This window comes from Mustela nivalis (assembly GCF_964662115.1).
Source record: "Mustela nivalis genome assembly, chromosome: 15".
NCBI lineage: Eukaryota > Metazoa > Chordata > Mammalia > Carnivora > Mustelidae > Mustela > Mustela nivalis.
The window spans coordinates 14,168,843-14,191,341 of record NC_139034.1 but is presented as its reverse complement, the minus strand read 5'-3'; the positions used below and the strand labels follow the sequence as shown (position 1 = coordinate 14,191,341).

Below are 22,499 nucleotides of genomic sequence, written 5' to 3'. Positions count from 1 at the left end.
CTGGCAGAGGCAAAAGCAAATCCTTTGTGGAGGAAGCACCTCTATCCTGGCCTCCCAGAAGCCCTAGATATTTTTCTAGGGCCATGGCCTCTGCATAAAGATAAATGGCAAATCAGGAAACAAGGCTCCATGAGAAAAAGCCAGCAAAAAAAGAAAGAGCAGGGGTGCCTGGGTGGCTCAAATGGTTAAGCGTCTGCCTTTGGCTCAGGTCATGATCTCTGGGTCCTGGGATGGAGCCCTTCACTGGGCTCCCTGCTCAACAGGGAGCCTGTTTCTCCCTCTGCCTCTCTCCTACAGCTGGTGCTCTTTCTCTTTCCCTATCTCTGTATCAGATGAATAAATAAAATCTTCAAAAACAAAAACGAGCAGAAATAGACCTACACAAACTTTTAGAAGTGTATCAGACACAAATTGTAAAGCAACTATATTGCTGTGTTTCAAGAAATAAAGTCCACAGGAAAGGTTGTACCACTGTTGCACAGCTCAGCAACTCAATAATTCATTCAGGTGTCTACTTCTTACCTTTCTACATTGGCTGCCATCCTCAGCCACTTGTTTTTCCTCCACTAGCTCTCCTCATGGTCACAAGATGGATGCAGCTGCTCCAGGTTTCACAATCACAGAACTTCCAGAGACAATAAAAGAGAGGATATGTTTCCACAAAGCCTCTTTTAATAGTTAGTGAAGCATCCTAGCTGACTGGGAATACTTCATGGGCCAGGATTATACCCCATGGCCATGGCTGAGTTATCTACAGAGGAGGGAAATGTTTGAATGAGATCAATAACGATTCAGCTGCTGGGACTCGGAAGGTGCTCCTACCCTAGGGCATTTGTGGAAGAGGATAAATATATAAACAAAACTCAAGCTGTAACAGCAAGGTTAGAAGAAAAAATGTATACATGATGGGGAGGGATGGGGACAGAAGGAACTCCTCTGAAGCAGCCTCCCTTTTCCCAGGTTTTCAGTTGCTGATAACATTTTCTAACACTATGACCTTTGGCCTCCCTTCCTCTGACAGTTGCTCCCGGTTGAGTTTTACCTCTGTTATCCCCTGCCAAGGAAGCTATTTCAACACCTGTGGGATGAGCCTGTGGCTTTTGTTACTCTTGTGCTGATTATTAATAGTTAACAGGAGGGGTGCCTAGGGGGTCTCAGTCAGCCGAGCGTGTGACTCTTGATCTCTGGGTCATGAATTCGAGCCCCCTGTTGGGTGCAGAGATTATTTTTAAAAAATTAAAAATAAAATTTTAATAAAAATTAAAACTATAAAAGTTAAACATTTAATATGATAGTCTTCCAGTTCTGTTTTCCGGGTTCTCTTTTATGGCTTGTGAGGAATGACACTTTGTATAATCTACTTTCAAGGCACAGAATTTGCTGACAAGTTTCAGTTCTACATGAATCGATAGTAAGACTGAATTTTGATTACTGAACGGTTCAAATATACACCTGAAAGCTTGGGAAGAATTAAAACTCAGTGTGTGGAACTTGGAGGAGGGGAATGGGTACTGATGGCCTGTCTGGGGCTGCCAGAGTAATACAGAGACTGACCTTTCAAGGGTGTGTCTCATTAACTTCCGCCCCCTCTGAGCCCCAGCTTGGCCCAGGAGAAGGATGGTGGAATTCCGCGAAGAATCTTACTTCTCAGAGGTCAGGAGGATGATACGTCCCCAGGGCCCACAACCAGGCTTATTCACTGAGCTGTCCCTGGCAATAACGCCATAAATATCAGAGTGACCCTACATCCTGGTTTCCTGGTATGCACCTGTTGTCTTGGCGCAGTTACTATGAGCAACCTTGTCACTCTAAGAAATGTCCATGTCTGGAAGAGAAAAATATGTGGTCGCCTTCCCCAGAGTCATGAAATTGTCCATATCCTATGACTCTGCTCATTCAGTTCCTGACCCACCCCTCAACTACTGAATTACCCCACACACTTCCTACGGGTGGGAAGCCAGGGTATAGGCTTTAGACAGCCCCCGAGATCCTGGCCCCAAACTCGGGGCTATGCTTACCTTTCTGGGCCCTGCTTTTAACGTGTTGTCATTTCTGCTTCTATTGTTGCTTCATCCCTTCATTACTACAGGTAAATTTTGTCTTGGAATTTTAATATTCTTGCCTAAACAGCCCCCCGGCTCCTCTTCCTGTACTTTGATCTGATGTTCATTATTAATCCTATGTTTCAGACTTGCCAACCAGAAAAATTCAGTTCCCCAGTCAATTAATAACTGTTTGCCAGGGATTTTGACTTTAAGAGAAAATTAAATTTGCGTACTTCTAATAACCCATTTAACTCCAAAATGTTATGGCATTAAATGCCTAAAAGAACACAAGGAAATATGACAGTTAGGGACTGAATTGTGTACCCCCCAAATTTATACTGTGAAGCCCTAACCCCAAATGTGACTACTGGGGGATAGGGCCTTTAAGGGATAATTATGGTTAAGCAAAGTCATGAGGATGGGGCCCTAATCCGTATGACTGGTGTCCTTGTAAGAAGAGGAAGAGACACTAACGATGCTACCACTCAGAGGAAAGACCACATGAGGACACAATGAGGAGATGGTATCTACAAGCCACGGAGAAGGGTCTTAGCAGAAACTAAACCCACCGACACCTTGATCTTGGACTTGCAGCCTTCAGAACTGCGGGAAAATGAACGTCTGCCGCGTGATCCTCCCAGTCTGTAGTATTTTGTTATGGCAGCCCGAGCAGACAAGTGTAAGATCCACTTCTTTCTAATTGGTTACCATCCACTCATGGTTTTCAGACACAGGGAAAAAAAAAAAAGAAAAGAAAAGGTAGCCAGGAAATACTCTGGGCCTTTTGTAGCTTTCTTGGTGCATGACTTTCACCTTCTTTAATATCATCTTTAGTCCCTGTCTTGGACCGATCTATGCAATACTGCTGTATGTCAATTTTGTGTCTTTGTGTTCTGTTGCTATTGGTCAACCAAGAGCCTTGGAATTACATGGACAGCTCCCAATATGCTAACCTAGGATTCCCCATTAATTCCCTGTCTACATGAAATCACTCAAGCCCCACAAATCCCGCTCTGTGGGGGCTGCCGGGAGTCCTGCCCAGGGCCCCTGCAGGTCTGAAGTTCTCGTTCCCCAGTGCTGGCATATTGGCAGTTCAGGCTTTCTCCTTCGGAAGATAGCAGCCTCACTCAAGGTACACCCCACGCCAAGGGCAGCCTCTGCTCCCTTCTCCTTCTCCTCCTACAGTCTCCATGTCTCCACTGCAACAGGCTAGGGACATATCCACGCAGGGCCTTGTCTTAGCTGGTCCCTTTGTGGGAATGTTCTCCAGCTACCTACATGGCAAACTTCCTCCCTTCCTCCAAGTCTCTGCTCCCATCTCTCTTCTCAGTGAGACCGTCCCCAACTACCAGCACAATCCTATAACCTGCCCCACTCCACTTTACCCCAGTGCACCTGGCTCTCCTTCCTCCCCCATTATTTCTAATCTACTGTGTAGTTTTCATGTTTGCTGTCTCCCTCTACTAGCAAGGCAAGAGTCTGTTTTGTTCATAGACGTCTTCCAAGCACACAGTGGGTACACAAGAAACCTTTGTTGAACTTGTGTGACAAATTCTTCATCAGCTTAAGCAGGGATATGACTTCATTCTTCATAGGATCTAACTCCCTAACATCAGAAAAAGCCATGAAGAAGAATATGCTGTCTTCTTTACACATTGGAGACCTTATGCTACCTCAGAAAATTCTGAGTCTCAAGGTCAAATGCCATAAAAGCAGCGCCATACTTCTTAGCATATTCAACAACTATGACAAGTTGTTTTTTCATACTCCCTTAACTATAAATAACAAAATTATTTTCAGTAATTACCAAAACTAATTCCATGTTTGTACTTAATTTTGTATTCGCCTGCTTGATTCCTTCTTTAGTTTTAAAACAACAATAAAAAAAGAATAAATTTTCATCTAAAGATAGAATTCAAACTCTGTGAATACATCATGTGGGAACCAAACAAAAACATTAAGTCCAGCCCACACTCAGGAGGAAGAAAGTGGGATCCACATATTGAAGGGAGGAATATTGAAGAATTTGTGGACATATCTTTGCCACATATGGAAATTATTTAGAAGCAACACACAGATTCTGGAGAGAGAAATATTTTATCACTGATGTTGTTTAGAACTGCTGGCCGATGGGATCCCTGGGTGGCTCAGTTGGTTAAGCCGCTGCCTTCGGCTCAAGTCGTGATCCCAGGGTCCTGGGATCGAGTCCTGCATCAGGCTCCTTGCTTGGCAGGGAGCCTGCTTCTCTCACTGCCTCTGCCTGCCTCTCTGCCTGCTTGTGTGTACTCTCTCTCTCTATCTCTGGCAAATAAACAAAATCTTAAAAAAAAAAAAAAAAAAAAGAACTGCTGGCCGAAGTGGGTAACAAAAGGCAACCATCTTTTATTCATTTTTATTATGTTTTCACCTCACATCCTTCACAATCGACCCCTTGCCTTTACTCAGGCAGAAGATACCCCCTTCACTGTTGTTGGCAAACCATGGAATAGAAGGAAAACATGGATGTAAAAGATGTAAGATGTTATGGGTTGAACTGTGTTCTCCTCCAAAAAGGCATTTGAAATCCTAACACTCAGTACCTCAGAATGTAACCTTATTTGGAAACAAGGTCATTGCAGAAGTAGTAAGTTAAGACGAGGTCATGTTGGAGTAGATGGCCCCTAACCCAATATGGCTGGTGTCCGTGCAAGAAGAGACGACACAGAAACACAAGACACGTAGGGGGCGCACTCCTTGGTGTTCTTACAATGATGCATCTGGAGGCCCAGTGATGCCAAGAATTGCCAGTGACCACCAGAAACCAAGAGAAGGGCATTTTTCAAAAGAAACCAACCCTGCCAACACCTTGATCTCCGACTTCTAGCCTCCAGAATTGTGAGGTTAAATAATTTTCTGTTAGTGTAAGTCATCCAGTTTGTAGTCCTTTGTTATGACAGCCCTAGCTTTGCTATGACATGTAGCTTTCCAGGAAAATCTGCAGTCGCCATTTTGTTACTTGTGCTACTCAGCATGGGAACACCATTCCTATGAAACTGAAGAGAAGCTATTCCCTTTTCCCATCCCCAAAAGCTGCATTATGGACACCTCACCCAAGTGTGACAAGTCAGATTCTCCCTCGGAGACTCTGAATCTTGAAAGAGGTACTAAGTCATCAATTTGTGATTGTTGGCAGTGGCTGTGCCAGTAGAGGAACACTGCAGCCAATGTGCCAAGACAGCTACGCCAACCTCAGTTCTCAGCGGACCATGCCTGTGCCAAGTTCTTGGCTTGGTCTTTTCCATGACTCTGCAGGCTTCCTATTGAGTCTGTGAGCTCATAGCCCTCTAGAAAATTCCATCTCTGCTTAAGTGAACTGGAGTCAACTTGTATTATCTGTAACCAGGAATCCTCACTAAAACACCCGGGAAGTGGGTTTTTAAGCCAAATGCCTATTGTAGTTTGGTTTCTTGTATTTACCTATTTCTTTCCTGCTGTAAAACCTTCTGCATTCATTCATTCATTCATCCATTAGATGTTTACTGGTTGCCTTTATAGCCCCAAATAGGTGTTTGGAAAACATGGCCTATTAAGACATGACCCCTATCCTTAAAGAACTACAGCCTAGTCCAGGGTAGAACAGTCAAGAAAACAGAGGATTATGATACAGAGTGGTAAGTGCTACGGTAAATAGAAAAGGTACCTAACTGATACATGGGGAGAGGAAGGAAGATTTCGTTGTGGCCACTGATTCCTGAACTGAATCTTAAAGGATAAATGAGATGCCTTGGCGAAGCAGAAAAGGGAAGAGGAGGGACATTCTATTAAGTGGAGGGAACTTGGCAGATCAGAACATTAAATACATGAAACTCTAGGTATGGAGTGGTAAAAGTTGAAGCTGTATTTGGACTTTATCCCAACAGCAACCTACAACCACTACATTACAGAGAAAGCAGCCAGTTTTATATCTGAAATTGATTTTTTTCTGGCGATAGGGCCAAGAATTAATAGGAATAGAGCAGGACTGAAAGGTAAGAAAACCAAATGTGAAAGTCCAAGTCATCTGGGAGATTTCAAAAAGGCAAAGGCCACAATGGGGAGGGCAGCAGATGGCAAAGATGGGAAGAATAGGACAGACTTGAGATGAAAGGAGGTATTCTGAACTCTCTGCTTGCAGTAAGCAGGGCACCTCTAGAAGGACACAGGCCACTTGTCTTGTTCATCACTGCCCAACGCAGTGTCTAACACACAGAGGCAATCAGTACATTTGGATCTGCCTTTAAGTGCAATGGTTCTTTTCTTGGCCATGTTCAGTCTATTGTGGAGTCCATCAAAGGCACTCTTCATTTCTGTTACAGTGTTTTTTATTTCTAGCATTTTCTTCCAGTGCTTTCTTAGAGTTTCCATCTTGCTGCTTTCCTGACTCAACTGTTCTTGCAAGTTGTCTACTTTTCCCCAAATAGCTCTTAAAATATTTATCATAAGTATTTTAAATTGCTGGCCCAATAATTCCAAAATCTCTGCCATACTTGCATCTGGTTCTGATGTGCTTCAGATTGTGTTTTTGCTTGCAATTTTTTTGCTGAAAATCATGTGATGTGTTAGGTAATAGGAACTGACATCAACAGGCCTTTGGTAAGAGCTCTTCTGTTAATCCAGCGAGGGTTTTAGGCGGTCTTTAATCTCTGTTATAGCTGCAGGTGCCAGAAGCCTCAAAGTATATAGGGTCTGTGCCTTATAGCTCTTTCAGTTACGATCCACTTCTGTTTTACTGGAGCTCTGCTGGTGCTGGTCAAGTGTGGGCAAAGGGAAATGTTCTTATGTAATCTTGCAATTAAATATCATCAGTCCTTAAGTGGACCTGTGTTTCTAGGCTGTGACCATCGCAAGTATTAATTTTTTTTTTGCTTCCCTCAGGTGAGACAGGAAGGCCAGAGGGGGCTGGAGGCGGGGAAATGCCCTTCTCCAGGGAGGACAATCCCTTTCCTTATAAGGTAGGCCTTTGTTATAAGAATACTCTGGACATATATATATTTTTTTAATTTATGCATTTGAGAGAGAGAAAGAGAGCGCGAGTGGAGGGAGGGACAGAGGAAAAGGTAAAAGGAGAGGGAGAAGCAGACTCCCTGCTGAGTGTGCTGATGCTGGGCTCTGATCCCAGGAGCCAGGAGCTGAAATCTGAAATGGGGCACTTAACGACTGAGCCACTCAAGTGCCCCTAGGCATAATTTTAAATGGTAAATACTCCCCTTCCTCTGCCAGAGCCATATGGGGATCATTTTTGGCTTTTCATCCTGAAAACCTGGTGAGGTTTTTGGAGATAACCCCCCCCCCATAAGGCCAGACTATACCGGGCCTCCAGGAATTTATCTGAACAGTCAGTTAAGTGTTCCCACCAGTTTATGGCTCTAGTGTCTTCCTTACAGATAAGATCTTGGTTGCAACTCTGGATTGGCCTGTCTCTCCAGACTGTGGGTTGTAGCTCTGCCCTCTGACCTCCAGCTCTGCTGGGTTCAAGAGAAGACATTTTCAGCTTGTTCAGCTGTTTTTGCTCTAAGGATGGGAGTGATGACTTGCAGCCTCTTTACACATTGGAGCTGAAACCAGAACTCCCTCAGTACATTCCTCTTGAATGAATAAGCACGGTAAAAGGTGTGAATAAGCATTTGTGGAGGGAATGTATTAAAGAGAGGATGAAGCCTGCATCTGGCTGGTGTGAGAAGTGGAACACTAGATGGGGAATATAGTGGGGTAGCAGATATTTGCGAAAGGGAAATTAAAAAACAAAAACAAAACCCTTAAGTTAGAGATTTTTGCAGAGCGCCTAGGTGGCTCAGTCGGTTAAGCGTCTGACTTGGGCTCAGGTTATGATCCCCAAGTGCCCAGTTGGAGCCCTGGCCTACCTTGGGCTTCCTGCTCAGTGGGAAATCTGCTTCTCCCTCTCCCTCTGCTCTTTCTCCCTGCCACCCCTGCTCGTGCTCTCTCTCTCTCCCTCCCTCTAATAAATAAATACAATCTTAAAGAACAGTAACAGAGAGTTCTGCTTAGTTCTGAATACTTGCTCTGGTTATCTTTCTGCACTTTACAAATCTATTATCAGAGTTATGGGGGGGGGACGAAATAAAGTAAACCATAATCCAGGAGCTCAGGATTGGTGTGAATGCTGGCAAGACAACTTTTTCATATCTCCTTTCATTTGAAGATACCCATGGGTGCGCCCCCCCGCCCCCATCAGTGTCAGCCAAGGTGGTGTGACTGCCCTGTTTTTGTAACCTCTGGAGTGCAGCGGCCTGGAGGCCACCGTGGTAAGATCTGAGGGACCTGGGAGCAGCCTCGGACTGGAAAGATAAGACAGTACACTTCACCTCCGGGGGCACAGGCATGGGGGGGAGGCTCTCCTCTGGCAGCTCCTTCTTAAACTTCTTAAATGCCTTCTACACTCCTCCTTTAAAACTCCATTCATTTTCTGTTTAAAAAAATAATTGAGGAAGGACCTTCAGCAGCAGGGTGGGAATTCCCAGGAGGATCCTTCCCACCTCTCTGCGAGCACAGCACCACCAAACAGCAAACACAGTGTGGGAAGAATAACACAGTCACTCACTTGGGCTTCAGTTGTCTTACGGGTAGACTTAAAAGTGTGGACTAGAGGGTTTCACATTCTTGGAGTCTCCACTGTTGTGTGCTTCTAGTTTTCAAGAGGTTGACCTAGGCAACCTGAAAGTTCACCCTGGCTGCTCCATTCATTTCACAATAGGTAGTTCTCATTCTCGAGAAACTTTTCTGGAGAAAGAACTCTTGATTGCCTGTCAGGAGTTGGCTTCCATCCTGTCTTATCCTGGGTCACCTGCGACAGGCCTGGGATGTCAGTTTGCCCTGTGGTTGCTGATTCAACTCTGAAGCTATAGTACTTCTTGGAAACAAATCAACTTTTGAGAGTTCTGAGGGCTTTTTTTTCATAAAGCTTTGTAACAAATGTAGGTGATTTTTGCATGTTTTGTTTTTTTTAGAATAATTTCCCTCTCATTTCTTTTTCAATAAATTCTTAAAAAAATAAATTCTGATTACAAAAGAGTACGTGCTCATTGTTGAAAATGTGGAGAATGCAGAAAATTACACCATCTGTGATACTGAATACATAATAAAAATTGTTAGTAAGCCTATCATTCAGAGATAATTGCTATAAACACTTGGTATGTTATGTTATGGGCTTTTTTCTCTACATTTACATGTATACTTACATTTTTTATGGAAAATTGTAATATACTCCTTTTAATTTCCTTTTTGTCTCAATGCTATAGTATAAAAAAATTTCCATGTAATTAAATATGTATAAATATAAATATATATTTCATGTAAATAAATATATATAAATAATATAAATATAAATTAAATTTATATATGTAATAAATATATTAAATATATATATATACTTATACACACATATGTATACACACTGTACTAGCCTTTCTATATACACCATTATATATATGCACTATTCCTCTATTATTTTATTCAAACAACATAGTAATAGTTGCATAGTATTATATATTTGGGACTTTTCAAATTATGAACAACCTTGTAAAAATCCAAGAAGCTAAATTTCTCTATCAATTTATTATTATTTTATGAATAGAACTTGCTGGCAGATAATGTGGATCTAAAACATTAAGGATTTCAGTGAATTTTGTTAAATGATTTTTCTGGAAAAAAAAAAAGAACTCTAGCCATTGACCTTTCATCAACAGTGTACAACAGTGTGTTCCTTTTGCCTCAGACTGGTTAGATGAATTTTATCTTAAAAATAAAACCTTTGCCTATTTTGAATGTGGAAGTTGACATTTTAATTATCCTAAGATGAGTATATTTGATTACTAGTGGAAATGAACATTTTTCCCCCCTCTTTTTCTGGTAAAGAATAACATTTAAGATAGAATTACAATTAGTTTTGAAGTTACACATTTTAGACTGGTTTTATGAATAAAACCTTTTCATTTCTGTCATAATTACATAATATGCTTGAATATTGTTTGTAACCACAGTTTGCTGAGTCCTCTGGTACATATTTCTTTTAAGTGATTCAGCAAGAAAGCATGCGGTCATAAACTCAGTCCCTTAGAAAAATAAATATATCAGATAATTATTCTCTGTGGTTCACAAGGGCAGATTCTGGGAACACTGAACAAAATCATCTCATTTCATTCATTTGACAAAGATTTACTGAGTTCCCACCACTGCTGTAGATGTGGACAGTCTTGCATGAGTCAGTCATGGTTCTGTGCTTGCAATTCTAGTGCAAGGAATAGATGACCAAAAAAAAAAAAAGAGAGAAACATACAAATAAATAAATATTTATTTATATTTATTATATTATATTATATTTTTAATATAATAAATGATATAATAAATATATATTTATTATATAATATATTAATATATATTTATTATATAATATATATATTCATTATATCATAATACCGAATGTGAAGTCTTAAACAAGAATCTGTTGAATTGGAGCATAGCAGAAGAGAACACACTTTACTAGTTGGGCAGGATGCTCAAAGAGGACTTCCCTAGGATGACATTCAAGTTAACACCTAAAGGAGACGTGTGATAACCCTGATGGTAGGAGGGAGTTCAAGGGCACAGAGATGGATAGTGGCCAGATCATTTGGGGCCTTGCAGGGTACAGCAAGGAGGGTAAGCTTTGTTCAGATTCAATGGGAAGCCACTGAAGAGTTTCAGGCAAGAAGATGGTGTGATCCTTCATCTATCTTAAGATGACCGTGCTTTGTTGCTGTGTGTAGAATAGAGTAGAGATGGAGTGCTTGAGTAAGAATCTGTTGCAGCAATGTAGATGAGAAACTATGGGGGCCTGAGGGAAGAAGCTGGACACAGGAGGAGGAATAATCCTAAAAACATGGAGTCACACATGCATGAATTTAACTGACTCTGCTGACTCCAAATCCTTCCCATATCCAACCTCACTAAAAATGGGACTCCTCTTAAGAGAGGAAGATGGCAGTTGCTCTGTGGGGTCGCAAAAGGAAATGCCAACTGGAAGCAGTCACCGGGTTCTTCCCTATAATTTCTCAAACATGGTAATATGTGTGTCTTATTAAACAAGGTTTAGATTCAAATCCAAACATCACTGAACACCCACCAACTGTCAGACTGTGTTCTAGAAGCTTTCATATATACCCTATTTCACCTGCTATGACTGAAAAATAAAGCCATGCTTAAGTTACCACATAAATAAAGGAAATTTGATTTACAAGAAACCTATTCATTATTCTCTGAGCGCTCCCTTCCTTGGAAAGTAAGACCTCTTGCATGCATACTTTGTCCAAATGAGTCAGTCTTGTTTACTTCTGTTATGCTGAAAAAAAAAAAAATTGAGAAGTCTGATCTGACTGCCTAAGTTTCTCACTTCTGTTTTTGTGAGGCTGGTACAGAAAACAGTACAACCAGCTGTCACACCTAAGGACTCCAGTCACTGCACAGACCCAATTACAACTAAAGTGACAAATATTTTCATTAACAGAAAAATAACCATTTTTCTTACGGAACCCCAAGGTCCAAGATGGTGAGTGAGAACAGGATATAACACCATTACTTTGTTCTCAATTGACCTTCCCCTAAGATCAGACAGGCCCCGGCATTGCCCTGGCTTTCCAGCCCACCCCTTTCCCTCCACCTCTACCAACACTATCACCATTATGGTGGATTTCTTCTTGAGGGCCATTATTGTCCATTTCTAACACTTAGCTTCTTCTGAACCATCCCAGCACATCAAAAGGGTTACCATAACTTGAAACACCAAAGGGAAAGAGCCAGGATTTCTGACTGATTAGGGAAATCCTTAGTCCCTTTGTTAAGATTTTCAAGAAGAGAATATCTGTTTTGGACATTTAAATCTATGCAGTGGCTCTTTAAAATAGCAGGTGGAAACTCTGGGTGTCAAGTTCAAGAGCAGCAGATGAGCTTGAGATTTGGCGGTGATGGCTGTCTTGGTAGTTGAGTCACAAGTGAGGATGTGACGAATGCAGAGAAGATCTGAGGAACTGGACGTATAGAACAGTTTGAAAAGCAAGCCCACCAAGGAAGCTGAGAAGAAGCTCTTAGGGTGGTAGAAAGATACAAATGTGTCATGGATCCCAAAAGGAGAAAAGATTTCAAGAAGGAATTTGTTCTACAGCATCCGAGATAACAGAGGTCAAGAAGCCAAGGACTGAAGTCAGGTTATAAATTTCTCGGATATATAAAACTTATTCAGGTCTGTTTTGGCATGTTATTGATCAAGGTTATATGATTGGATTACATTCCCTTTCAACAATTTGTGCTTGGAGTTGTATAATTAGACTTTTATCAGCACAGTACTGACAATCACCTGCTAAGTAGTAATCGGTAAAATGAAGGTCATTTCATCACATCTTACTCTGCTGATTTTACCAGAAGTGAAAAAGCTACTTTCCACTTAAAATATTCTGTTTTGGTTTTGCCACTTTTCTATGGCACTGCCCTGTACAGCATGGGTTCTTCTGAGTTTGGTATATCTATTCACATATCAGGTAATGACCCAATTCTCCCACACTTTTTCCCAGAATACTATGAAAACATTTTGAACAACATGATAGTACATACTCTGGTCTCTACTTAGCTTGGGCAAATCATTTATATATTTAGTTCACTTCTTTTCTCTTGAGTCTGACATTATTAACGTACTTCTTGTTGGACCCAATGTGATCATAAGCAGAAATACAAATGCACATGATTTCAAGTGTCAATTTCAGAATATGCTTACATTAAAATTTCTTTGGTTCACTGAACTGAAAACACAAAAATTCAAAATCCTCCTGGAGACCAGGTGACTTGTGTTTCAGAACACGGCCAGGGAGATTATGCCCAATCCATGGACACTCCTCCTTTCATGCCTAGACCTTATTTTTGATTTCTGTCTTTAAGAAGGCTTGAGTGGGAACCCATGAGGGGCAACAACAGCAGTAGGTGAATAACAATTACTGGTCTGTGATGATATCCATAGACTTCATTTTGAATCATTTTTACTCCTTTCATATATTTTCATCTTTCCTAAAAAATAAATGAGCATTTCTTTGGTAATTAACTAGGGTGTGTTAACTTTTTTTGTTTCATCCTCAGCACCTAGTAGAGTGACAGATTCCAACTGAGAGTTGGTAAATGTTTTTTAGCTTAATACACACTCAAGCACTTTATATTATTTGGGGGGGAGGAGGAAAAAGGCTCACATAACAAAAATTATCACATTGACATATGCAGTGGAGAGTAAATTAAGAAGGCCTGGCTCTCTTCACGTGTAAGGGCAGGGAGAGCAAAGTATGGAAGTACATTGCCTGCTAATTGTTCCTGCCCATAAGACAGAGTATCTCTTAAATGCCTTTTCCTTTCTCTTGATTTTCATGAGAAATCACAGCCTTGGGGACAAGGACCGCATTTAGAGCTAATTGCTGACATTACTTCCTCTTTCTGAGTCTATGATAGGTTTTCACTTTTTCACATGGCCCTGTGGCTTGTTTGGATCAATCAAATGTGAGCAGAAGTGGTATGTATCATTTCCAGGGAAATCTGTAAAAGCTGGTATCAGATTCACCATATTCTGTTTTCTCTGCCTTGATGCCAGTGATGATGTTAAGATGATGGCTTCATCAATCTGTGTCCATGAGTAAAAGTGATAAGGAGTAAAGTTTTCCAGTGACTGAAGATGGACAGGAAGATCAAGAGATATACCTTTGTTGTTTTAAGATACTGAGATTTGGGGCATGACCTTGACCTGCTTGATTTTATAGACCAATCACCTGAAGTGGTCATTTTCCTCCTATTTTAACAAGAGGGTCTAAGTGGGCTAAAACCATTAGGAAGTGGATATGGCTAGCATGAAAAATAGATATTTTAGTGGGAGAATGAGATTATGCTGTGCTTTACAATTCTGAAAAGCATTTTTGCATAGGTTATTTCATTTCTTCTCTCTTGTGATCTTGGAAAGTCATCAGATCTCTACCTCTCCCTTCTGGACCAACACTCCTTGGTCAATCGACTGCTCTCCCTGCCCATCCCACTTCTAATGTGCCCCTAATTTAGCACTTAGTACAGTGTACTGCAATTTTAAAATATAATCTGTCTTCCTAGGAAACTGTGTTCTCTTCATCTTTGTGTACCTTCTCTCCAACCAACACCCATGCCTCCCTGTTTCACACTCATGACAAGAGCTTCATAAATGCTCACTTGAAGAAGCTGAGAAGTGGCAGGTCCAAAGTTACAAGTAGCAATCAGGATTCAAATCTAAGACTTCCTACTCAACATTCTAGGGACTTAACTAGCATTTACTTAGCATGAAGGAAGAGAGCTCTGACCTCTGGATACTGACCTCGATGTTGCTATGAGCTCCTCCGGACCACCACGTTCTGTGGACTAAAAAAAGATTTCACAGAATAACATCAAAGCCATTCAATCACCATGGTCAAGAAAAAAACAAAACCACTCCACAATCTTGTCTGAACACAGACCAGGAACATTGCTTAAACTACAAAAATGACCCAAACTGTCTACTACAAGCTGCTTCTTCATCAGTTATGGCTTTAACCTCCAACTAGTGTTCACTACTTCTTACTAAGGATTAAAGATACCCAATCATAGAATCATCCCCAGTTCTTGACAGCATCCAATACAGTGCCAGGCTTCGCCTTCTTGAACGCTTTCCACAGTCACAAGCCCAAATTCCCTAACCAATTCTAACACCGTTACTGAGATACCCCATTGTTCCCCCATTATGCCTGTCTCCTCCTCACCAGAACTAATCGAACTTCAGGTGTGTTCTGGTGGGCTTGTTGGAAGACATGCCCAGTCCCTCCTTTGCTCCAGGGCTATGTTGTACACACACATGTTGAGGGTTTCATCAGAAACCCTCATTAGGTGTGGGATTGTAACGCCCAGTTGATAAAGAAATGGAGGTCCAAGGACATGAAATAATTTGCGCCAGCTCACACCACCCGGAAAAGCCAGAGACCATATTTCAGACCCTTTGCGAGGAGCACTCTCTTTCCCCTACCCTCCATGGGAGCTCCCCATCTTCGGCGTTTCTTAGGGTACTTGCCCTGCGACCCGGATGCTACGGAGAACTGCACCCCAAACTTGTTACTTTTGCAACTGGTCTATGTGAAAAACGATATCCCGGCCCAGAGACGTTTTCCCATTGCAGAGCCCTGCAGGGAGCCGCTGGAGCTGCCCAGCTGCCAGCAGCCGGGAGCCTGCAGCCGGGAGACGCGGGATCAGCCTGGGCCTCTGGGGCCGGGCTCACGAGAGTGACGTTGAGCGGACCAATCCCCGCGAGGGCGCCAGCCACGGGGCCCAATAGCAGGAGAGCCTGGCGGGACAGTGACAGCAACGCCGGCGGCAACGCCGGCACCCCAGCGGCCCCGCCTTCACCGCGGGCGGTGGTGGTCGGCGGGCTGGGGCAAGTCTTTACCGCGCACAGGACCGGCTGTGGACCCACAGACCCACCCGCCGGCCCCCGGACAGACTACGGACGGCGCAGAGAGCAGCCGCCGGTGCCTCCCGCAGCTCCCTGGGACCGAGTCCGCAGGGCCACCGAGGAGCTGAGCGACGGCTGCGCAGAGAACTGTCGCCGAGGCCACTCTGGACGCAGGAGTGCGCTTTCAGTGGTTTGCTTTAGAATGAGAGCTTGAGTTTCCCCGACAGGTGCATTTGGTCGAATTCAACGGAAATTCCCCTCCCCGTCCCTGCGCGGCGGTGCCGATCCGGCGCCCCACCCAGACGGCGGTCAGTGTCCCCGGGGCGTCCCGGGCTGCCTCGGCCTCGGGAGCATTTGCTGCTGGGGGGTGCCCTGGGAGCACAGAACACCCCCCAAAGAGAAGACAGCCCCCCGAGAGCCCGGGCCCCCAAAATGACCGGACCTGCTTCTAACCTGGCAGGAAGACTGTAACCGTGGGGTGAGTTTAAACGAGAGAAAAAAAATCCCTTTACGATAGAGAGCTGCTTTTTAAAGGCCCCCTTCCTGTCCTGTTAACGAGCCGCAAAATAACAATAACAGTTGCGCAACTGTCGTGATCTCAGAGGAACCTCGCTGTTTCCCTTATGAAAACCGGCTGGCAGTATACAGTGTGGGGACTGTAGTGAGATTATTCCAAATGAAAATGAGTGACAACTTATTAAAACTATTTTAAGGTGGCATGAGTCCTAAAAGGTCCTAACTCTTAAAAATAGTAAGTACGACAGTCTGAGGTTTACTGCTACCCTATTCCAAAGTAAAAATTAATCTCTTAGGAAGTGCTTACTGCTTTCTACTCCCTAGTTTGCCTGTTTACTCCACAAAATTCCTCTAACATCCCCGTTCTTTTTCATAGAATTCAGCTACCTACCCAGGCAATATGAAGATTTTCTTTGTAGAACCTGCCATTTGCCTTAGTGCATTTGCTATGACTTTGACCTCTCCACTGACAACACAATATGTGTATAGGAGAATATGGGAAGATACAGGCAACTACAGTTTTGTATCTGATAGCAATACTTCTGAGTGTGGAAAAAACAAAAGCAGCCCCATTTTCGCATTCCAGGAGGTAAGAAATTAAGCTATCCCTGAAGTGTAATAAAAGGGGAATGTGTAATGGGGTTTTCAGTGAAAGAGGGCATTGTGCTCATCATTCGTTGATCTCTCAAGAGTCATCTCAAAACTCTAAAATCCCAAGTCAAGAGCCTTTATTCAGTTCTCCTGTTTGAAGTTTCATGACACCTTGGATCTGCTTCTTCTTCTAAGTAAAACCCCCTTCTTCTGTGACATTGGCTGTTTTCTGAGAAAATTTCATCCTAATCTCATCTCCCCAGTAGCTGTCCCCTTCTCCCTCCACCACCACCCCCAGCCCCCAAAAAGCCTGAAGGTTGGACCAAGGCCAGGTGGAAGGAATACTGGGTGGCCTCAGTGGAGTCAAACAGGGTGCTTCTGCCTTTCCTCTTTACATGACCCAGTTTTCAATGACCCTCGGAATGTAGCCTATCACTGAACACTGTGGGCCTTGGGGCCAGTGTCCATCATGGGCTGGTCAGAAGGCAGCATATGTCATTCCTCATTTACTCTTACCAGATCATCTCTGACTCTCAAATGTTGAAGATGAGGTTATCTGTGGAGGAGAGCACTCACTTTGGTGCTGAGGGTACTGAAAATGTTTAGCCAGACATTACAGAGCCTTTCCTTCTGTCTCTCTAGCCTCCTCCCCCAAATTTTTATTTAAAAAGGAGGTACATAGCCATTCTCCTGCTCCCTCAGACAGTTTTTATCAAAGTCTGCCAGTGTCCAGATGCAAAGGTGATGCATTCAGATTTGGAATCCGCCCCAAGAAAGCCTTAAAAGCAGACCACACTTACAAACGTTGAACTGTTCCCCTAGAGGATATTTAGTAATGGCAAAAGAGAGCCTTCCCAAATCAAAGAACAAGAAGAATTTAAGGGAATTCAGATCACCTGCCAGCTGGCCCCAAGATTTTCTCCTCAGCAGAAGAGAATTCAGGTTTGACTGGAAGGTGAGTCTGAGGCCTGGAAAAAGTGGCAAAGGGCCTAGAAGGAAGGCTCTAGCATTTCCGGAGGTGTTCCCCAAGGTGTCAGGTATAACCTCACTGGACTGAGGCCTGGCTGTTTGGCACAGCTTCTGCTGTTCCTCATTTTCTCTTTTCCATGGGAGAAATTTTCTTGGAACTGATAATTACTGGGAAGCCATGCAGACATCAAGGTTCTGGCCTAAAGTGAGGTCATAGAAATAGAAGGGCCAAGGGTCTTACCTCATGGTTTTGTCTCCTGACTTCAAGAATGTTTATCATTCCCAGGGAGTGAAAAGGTTCAAAAGTCTCATCAGTTTCTATATTGGATTCTGTGCTTTCCTTCAACAGATACCCAGGAGCAATGGGAGGGACAAAGGGGAAGAGGACATGAATGTCTGGAAAAAATCTCCCATCCTGGCCCTCCTAGAGTAAAGGGAGACAGGCTGTGGTTCAGTCACCTTGGTGGCCTCTGTGACTGTGCAGGTCACATGACTATTGGGCCCTGCTTGCCTTACCTAGTTGCTGAGAGCCCCCCCACAGCCCAGAGCAGTGGTCTCATCTTAAAGATTTTTGCTGAGCGTTTAAGTTGTTATTTTATTAATTGTTTTTAATTAGGCTAGTATTCAAGAGAACATACTGCTCTAGATCCCCTCCCTTAAAGTCAGTGCTCTAGAGCTACAAGTGCTTTTTCTTAGACTGGGGAACTAGAAAGCGCCACCGTCTCCACCCATAACCAAGACAGGTCAGGTGGGCCACTCACCATTAGCTCCTCAGGAAGGAGGAACACTTCTGCTTCCCAGGAGACACCACCATCACCTTCAGCAGTTCCTTCTGGCCCCTTTTCTGGACCCTGCTTCTGCTCAGTATAAGAATATTCTCTTACCTCAGGCGGCTGGGTGGCTTGGTCAGTTAAGCATCTGCTTTTGGCTCAGGACATGATCTCAGAGTCCTGGGATCCAGCCCTTGCTCAGCGGGAAGTCTGCTTCTCCCTCTCCCTCCGCCCCCCACTTGTGTTCTCTCTCTCTCAAATAAATAAAAGCTTAAAAAAAGAAAAGGATATTCTTTTACCTTTAAATCCAAGGACAAATGCTCCCTGTTTTATGAGTGTCCTTCTCAATTCCCAGCTCTCCTTGGTGGGTGCTGACCACTTGCTGACTAAAAGAAGTTTAGGAGTTTGAGAACTGTTCTTATAACCCTAAAAACAAAATTTCATAATACAGGGTCAGGCCCTAATAAAATAAATTATTTTGGGGGGGGTTCAGGTTTTTCTTTGCCACTCCCCCAAAAGACCAATTACTTATAAGAAGAGTGCATAACACAATAATGTATTGAACTTCTTACTGTTATACTGTTATTTATTTATCCTTCTATAAAATATACACATGGGCACATGTATTGGAATGCAAGATAATAATATACATTTCAGGGTTCAGATATGAAGAATAAACTGGGCTATTTCACTTAACATTTTGAAAGTCTGTATGAATAGAAGTTTTATTTTTCAATCCATTGGGATTGAGATATAGATAGATAGATACACTCACACACATACATGTCCCTATAAATATTGATCTAATCTGTTTTTCAAAACTTTGAGTTTTCTGAGTCTTGCGACTATAAGGTACACCCACATACTTCTCTTGGATAAGATTAGTCTCTAAAGGATGTCTTAACAAAATGGCAAGTCTCTGGGAAGGAAATTCTTGGCTGAGGGAGAAGAGGTAGGGATTCTAGGCATGTTTGTTGACTTTTGCAGAGGAAGGAATTTTTAAGCCCCTTCCCAGATTAACTGACTGGTTTTGAGGTATTAAACTGACCATTGTGGTCTGTTCTCTTCAGGTACTCTCAAGATAGGGACCCTGCTGTTTGGAGGGACAAACAGCATTAACCAGATCATGAAGTTGTTCTTGTTCAGTAATTTATTTATAAACCTTTTTTTTTTTTAAAGAATTTTTTTCAAAGATTTTATTTATTTATTTGACAGATAGAGATCACAAGTAGGCAGAGAAGCAGGCAGAGAGAGAAGAGGAAGCAGTCTCCCCGCTGAGTAGAGAGCCCGATGCGGGGCTCAATCCCAGGACCCTGGGATCATGACCTGAGCCGAAGGCAGAGGCTTTAACCCACAGAGCCACCCAGGTGCCCCTATTTATAAACCTTTTATGAACTAACACAATCCCTTATTACCAGCAGATAGGGACTATTTTCTACCTAATTGTAATTACACATTTTAGCCTATGAAATTGTGACTTTTTAAAAACTGATACTCCTTTCCTTAAGTTATACCTGTCTCTATCTTGTCATTCCGTTCAATCTTGACAGGAAATAGCACTTCTTACTCTGATTTCTCTCGTCTACCCTTATCTAATATATAATTATTGTTCTCCGAGTGTAAGAGGTATAGTTTGCACACAGGAGACAGAAGCCAGGATGTGGGGGAGGGGTGGAAATGGGAGGAGGAATCCCAAACTGGAACATCTTATTGACAAATTGATTAAAAGATAACTGTTTCATTTACTTCTTTATTCAGTAAGTATTTACTTGCTGGCTTTTATATCCATAGAGACACAGAGATGTGCTCAGGAAGCCTGACCTAGTAAAAATGAAAACAGCCGAAGTTGATGAAGCACTAATGTGCAATAGATCTGGGCCGTGTGCCTTATATTGACAGAGTGACTCGAAGTGTAACTCTCAGGAGAGCCTGCAAGATAGGTTACCCCTCTTGTCAGATGAAGCTATCGGATGAATGATTTGGTCAAGATCACACACAGCTAGCGAATCGCAAAGCTCATTTTACTTGCTTATTCATGTATCCATGCACCTAGTATCTAGGGCGCGCTCTGTGAAGCACTGTTGTTGGAATGGTGATACTGTGGTGAAGAAGACAGGGTTCCAGCCCTCCTGGAGCTTAGATTGTAGTGGAAAGGGCACCCAGTGCACAGTTCAATCAAAGGAATCCATCCTGTTGAGGGGTGGCAAGTCTCTAAAGAAAATATAGCCAGACAAGCTCACAGAGCGCTGGGTGAGGGTTAGTGTGGTTGCTCTGAATTGTGTGATTAGTCAGAAGGCTTCTGAGGAGGTGGCATTTGAATTGAGGAAGTGAGCTGTGTGACCAGCAGGCAGAGGGAACAGCAGGCACAAAGGCGAATAGCATGGGAGGTTTGAGGGATGGCACGTGGCTCAGGGGAGCGAGGAAGTGGAGATGAAATCAGAGAAGTCATGATGCTGGCCACCCACACCATGGCAAGGAATTCGGATTTATTTTTGCATAAGGAAAGCCACTGGGGGATTTTGAGCAGAGGAGTGACATGGGCTGATTGTTTTTAAGGATCACTCTAATGTGATCTATGTGAAGAACTGATGACATCTGAATCTAGATTGATCTGACTCCAGAGCTCTTAATCCTTACGCCAAAGAGTGTAACTGGAAAATGGTAATTGCCATCCGAGAAGGTTCAACAGAAGGAGAGATTACATCTGTTTGGGCATTTCAGGGAAATCTGAGTGGGACTTGACTATGGACTATGCCTGTAACATAGGGTCCTGGGGGGGTGAGTGGAGATACTGCAAAAAGAGTGGGTTTGGACTGCATCTCGGTGGTCTCACGTAACAGACGAGGAATGTGAACTTTCTCCAGCAGGCTGTGGGCTGAGCAGCTTAGAGACATGCTGCTGGTGTGTTTTGGCAAGACGCTCCCACCATTAGCGTGTATGATGTGCGAAGTGAGGAGGCTGGCATCATAGACTGCACTGAGGAGAGAGCCAGCTAGATGCTGGGGCAGTCCAGGTGAAAACTATAAACCCTGTCCTCCCAGGGGCAGCTCTCACACTGTGAAGAGGTAAAGGACATGAGAAGCACTGGGTGTTAGTGGCCCTGGGTGAAGGGAAAGGCCAGAAACAATGATGACTAAAGTTTTGAGTCTGAGTGACAGAACATTCCCTGACCATATGAAATTGCTTGCATTGTTTGACTACATAAAAATAAACGCAGGCTCACTCTTTAAAAAAAAAAAAAAAATTCATTTCAGTATTTGATATCTTTGTGGTTCATCAGCTATTTTAGGGTGCTTTCTAAATATTACATGAATCTATTTTTAAAAATGAGTTTAGTAATCCCTAGTAGAAAAATGACATACTCTTTATATAAAATTTGGAAGATACAGAGAAAAGTGGCAAACAGGACATGCTTTTAAACCACCCAAAACTCTTCCCACCAAATAACTAGCATAATGATTATAATGTCTTTCAGTCTGTGTGTGTAGCTGGTGGCTTTGGTCTTTGGCAGAGTCAGGTTTATTTTACTCCTCAGTTCGGTTCATGGCATGCTACCATCTTTAGTCAGTGCAAAGCTGCTCTTTGGGTTTTATCTTATTTTTTAGTAAGTAAAGAAATAGATTAGAAGAAACTTATTTGTGGATACACATAAGAACAAAACCGAGTGCTTCCTAAATAAAGGTCTATCAAATATGATATTTATATGTGACACTCATTCGCCTTTAAGTAGACAGAAAAATCTATCACAGGAAAGGGTATTGCTCTTGCTTTCAGCAGTGGGCATGATCTCAGTGCTAAGCTGTTTAGAGAAGACAGAAAAATCATTATATGACTATTTGTGGTTGTATTAGGTCTGTGGATCTCTATATAAGACAGACACACACCAGTACACAATTTTCTGTTTGTGAGTTCAAGTCCCCACCATGGTACTTGCATATGACACCTGAGCTTTGATTACTGTACTGCCTCTTGATATTTGCTTTGTGAACTGGATGAAGATTCAGGCTGTATCAAACCCACGTTCCTTATTGGTGACCTACTAGAAAGGTAAAGAAAAATATGCACTGGAATATTTCTGTGAATTTGTCTATATTTGTGTAAACACATCGTCTTCTTTTTTGTCTCTTT

The 22,499-nt window shown here is 42.7% G+C and overlaps 1 protein-coding gene and 1 long non-coding RNA gene across 4 annotated transcripts in view; one reads left to right on the top strand and one right to left on the bottom strand.

Annotated features, from left to right (window-relative positions):
- Positions 1-8,408: 8,408 nt before the first annotated feature.
- On the bottom strand, positions 8,409-22,497 carry LOC309848952. 2 transcript variants are annotated; one of them, XR_014303371.1, is made up of 3 exons: positions 17,843-22,497; positions 14,422-14,458; positions 8,409-8,487 (listed from the first exon to the last, which is right to left on the bottom strand). It is a non-coding gene; the product is annotated as an uncharacterized lncRNA (long non-coding RNA). The 2 variants fall into 2 exon arrangements; XR_014303372.1 differs by lacking the exon at positions 8,409-8,487 and adding an exon at positions 10,510-11,397.
- Positions 15,402-22,499, top strand: part of SLC46A3 (solute carrier family 46 member 3) — a 20,300-nt gene continuing 13,202 nt past the window's right edge. Inside the window, exons 1-2 of one of the 2 annotated variants that reach the window (XM_082700958.1) lie at positions 15,402-16,003; positions 16,418-16,630. In XM_082700958.1, the coding sequence (XP_082557084.1) occupies positions 16,442-16,630 (189 nt within the window). In that variant the 5' untranslated portion in view covers positions 15,402-16,003; positions 16,418-16,441. The remainder of the gene's footprint in view (positions 16,004-16,417; positions 16,631-22,499) is intronic. The other variant, XM_082700959.1, reaches the window with a different exon arrangement.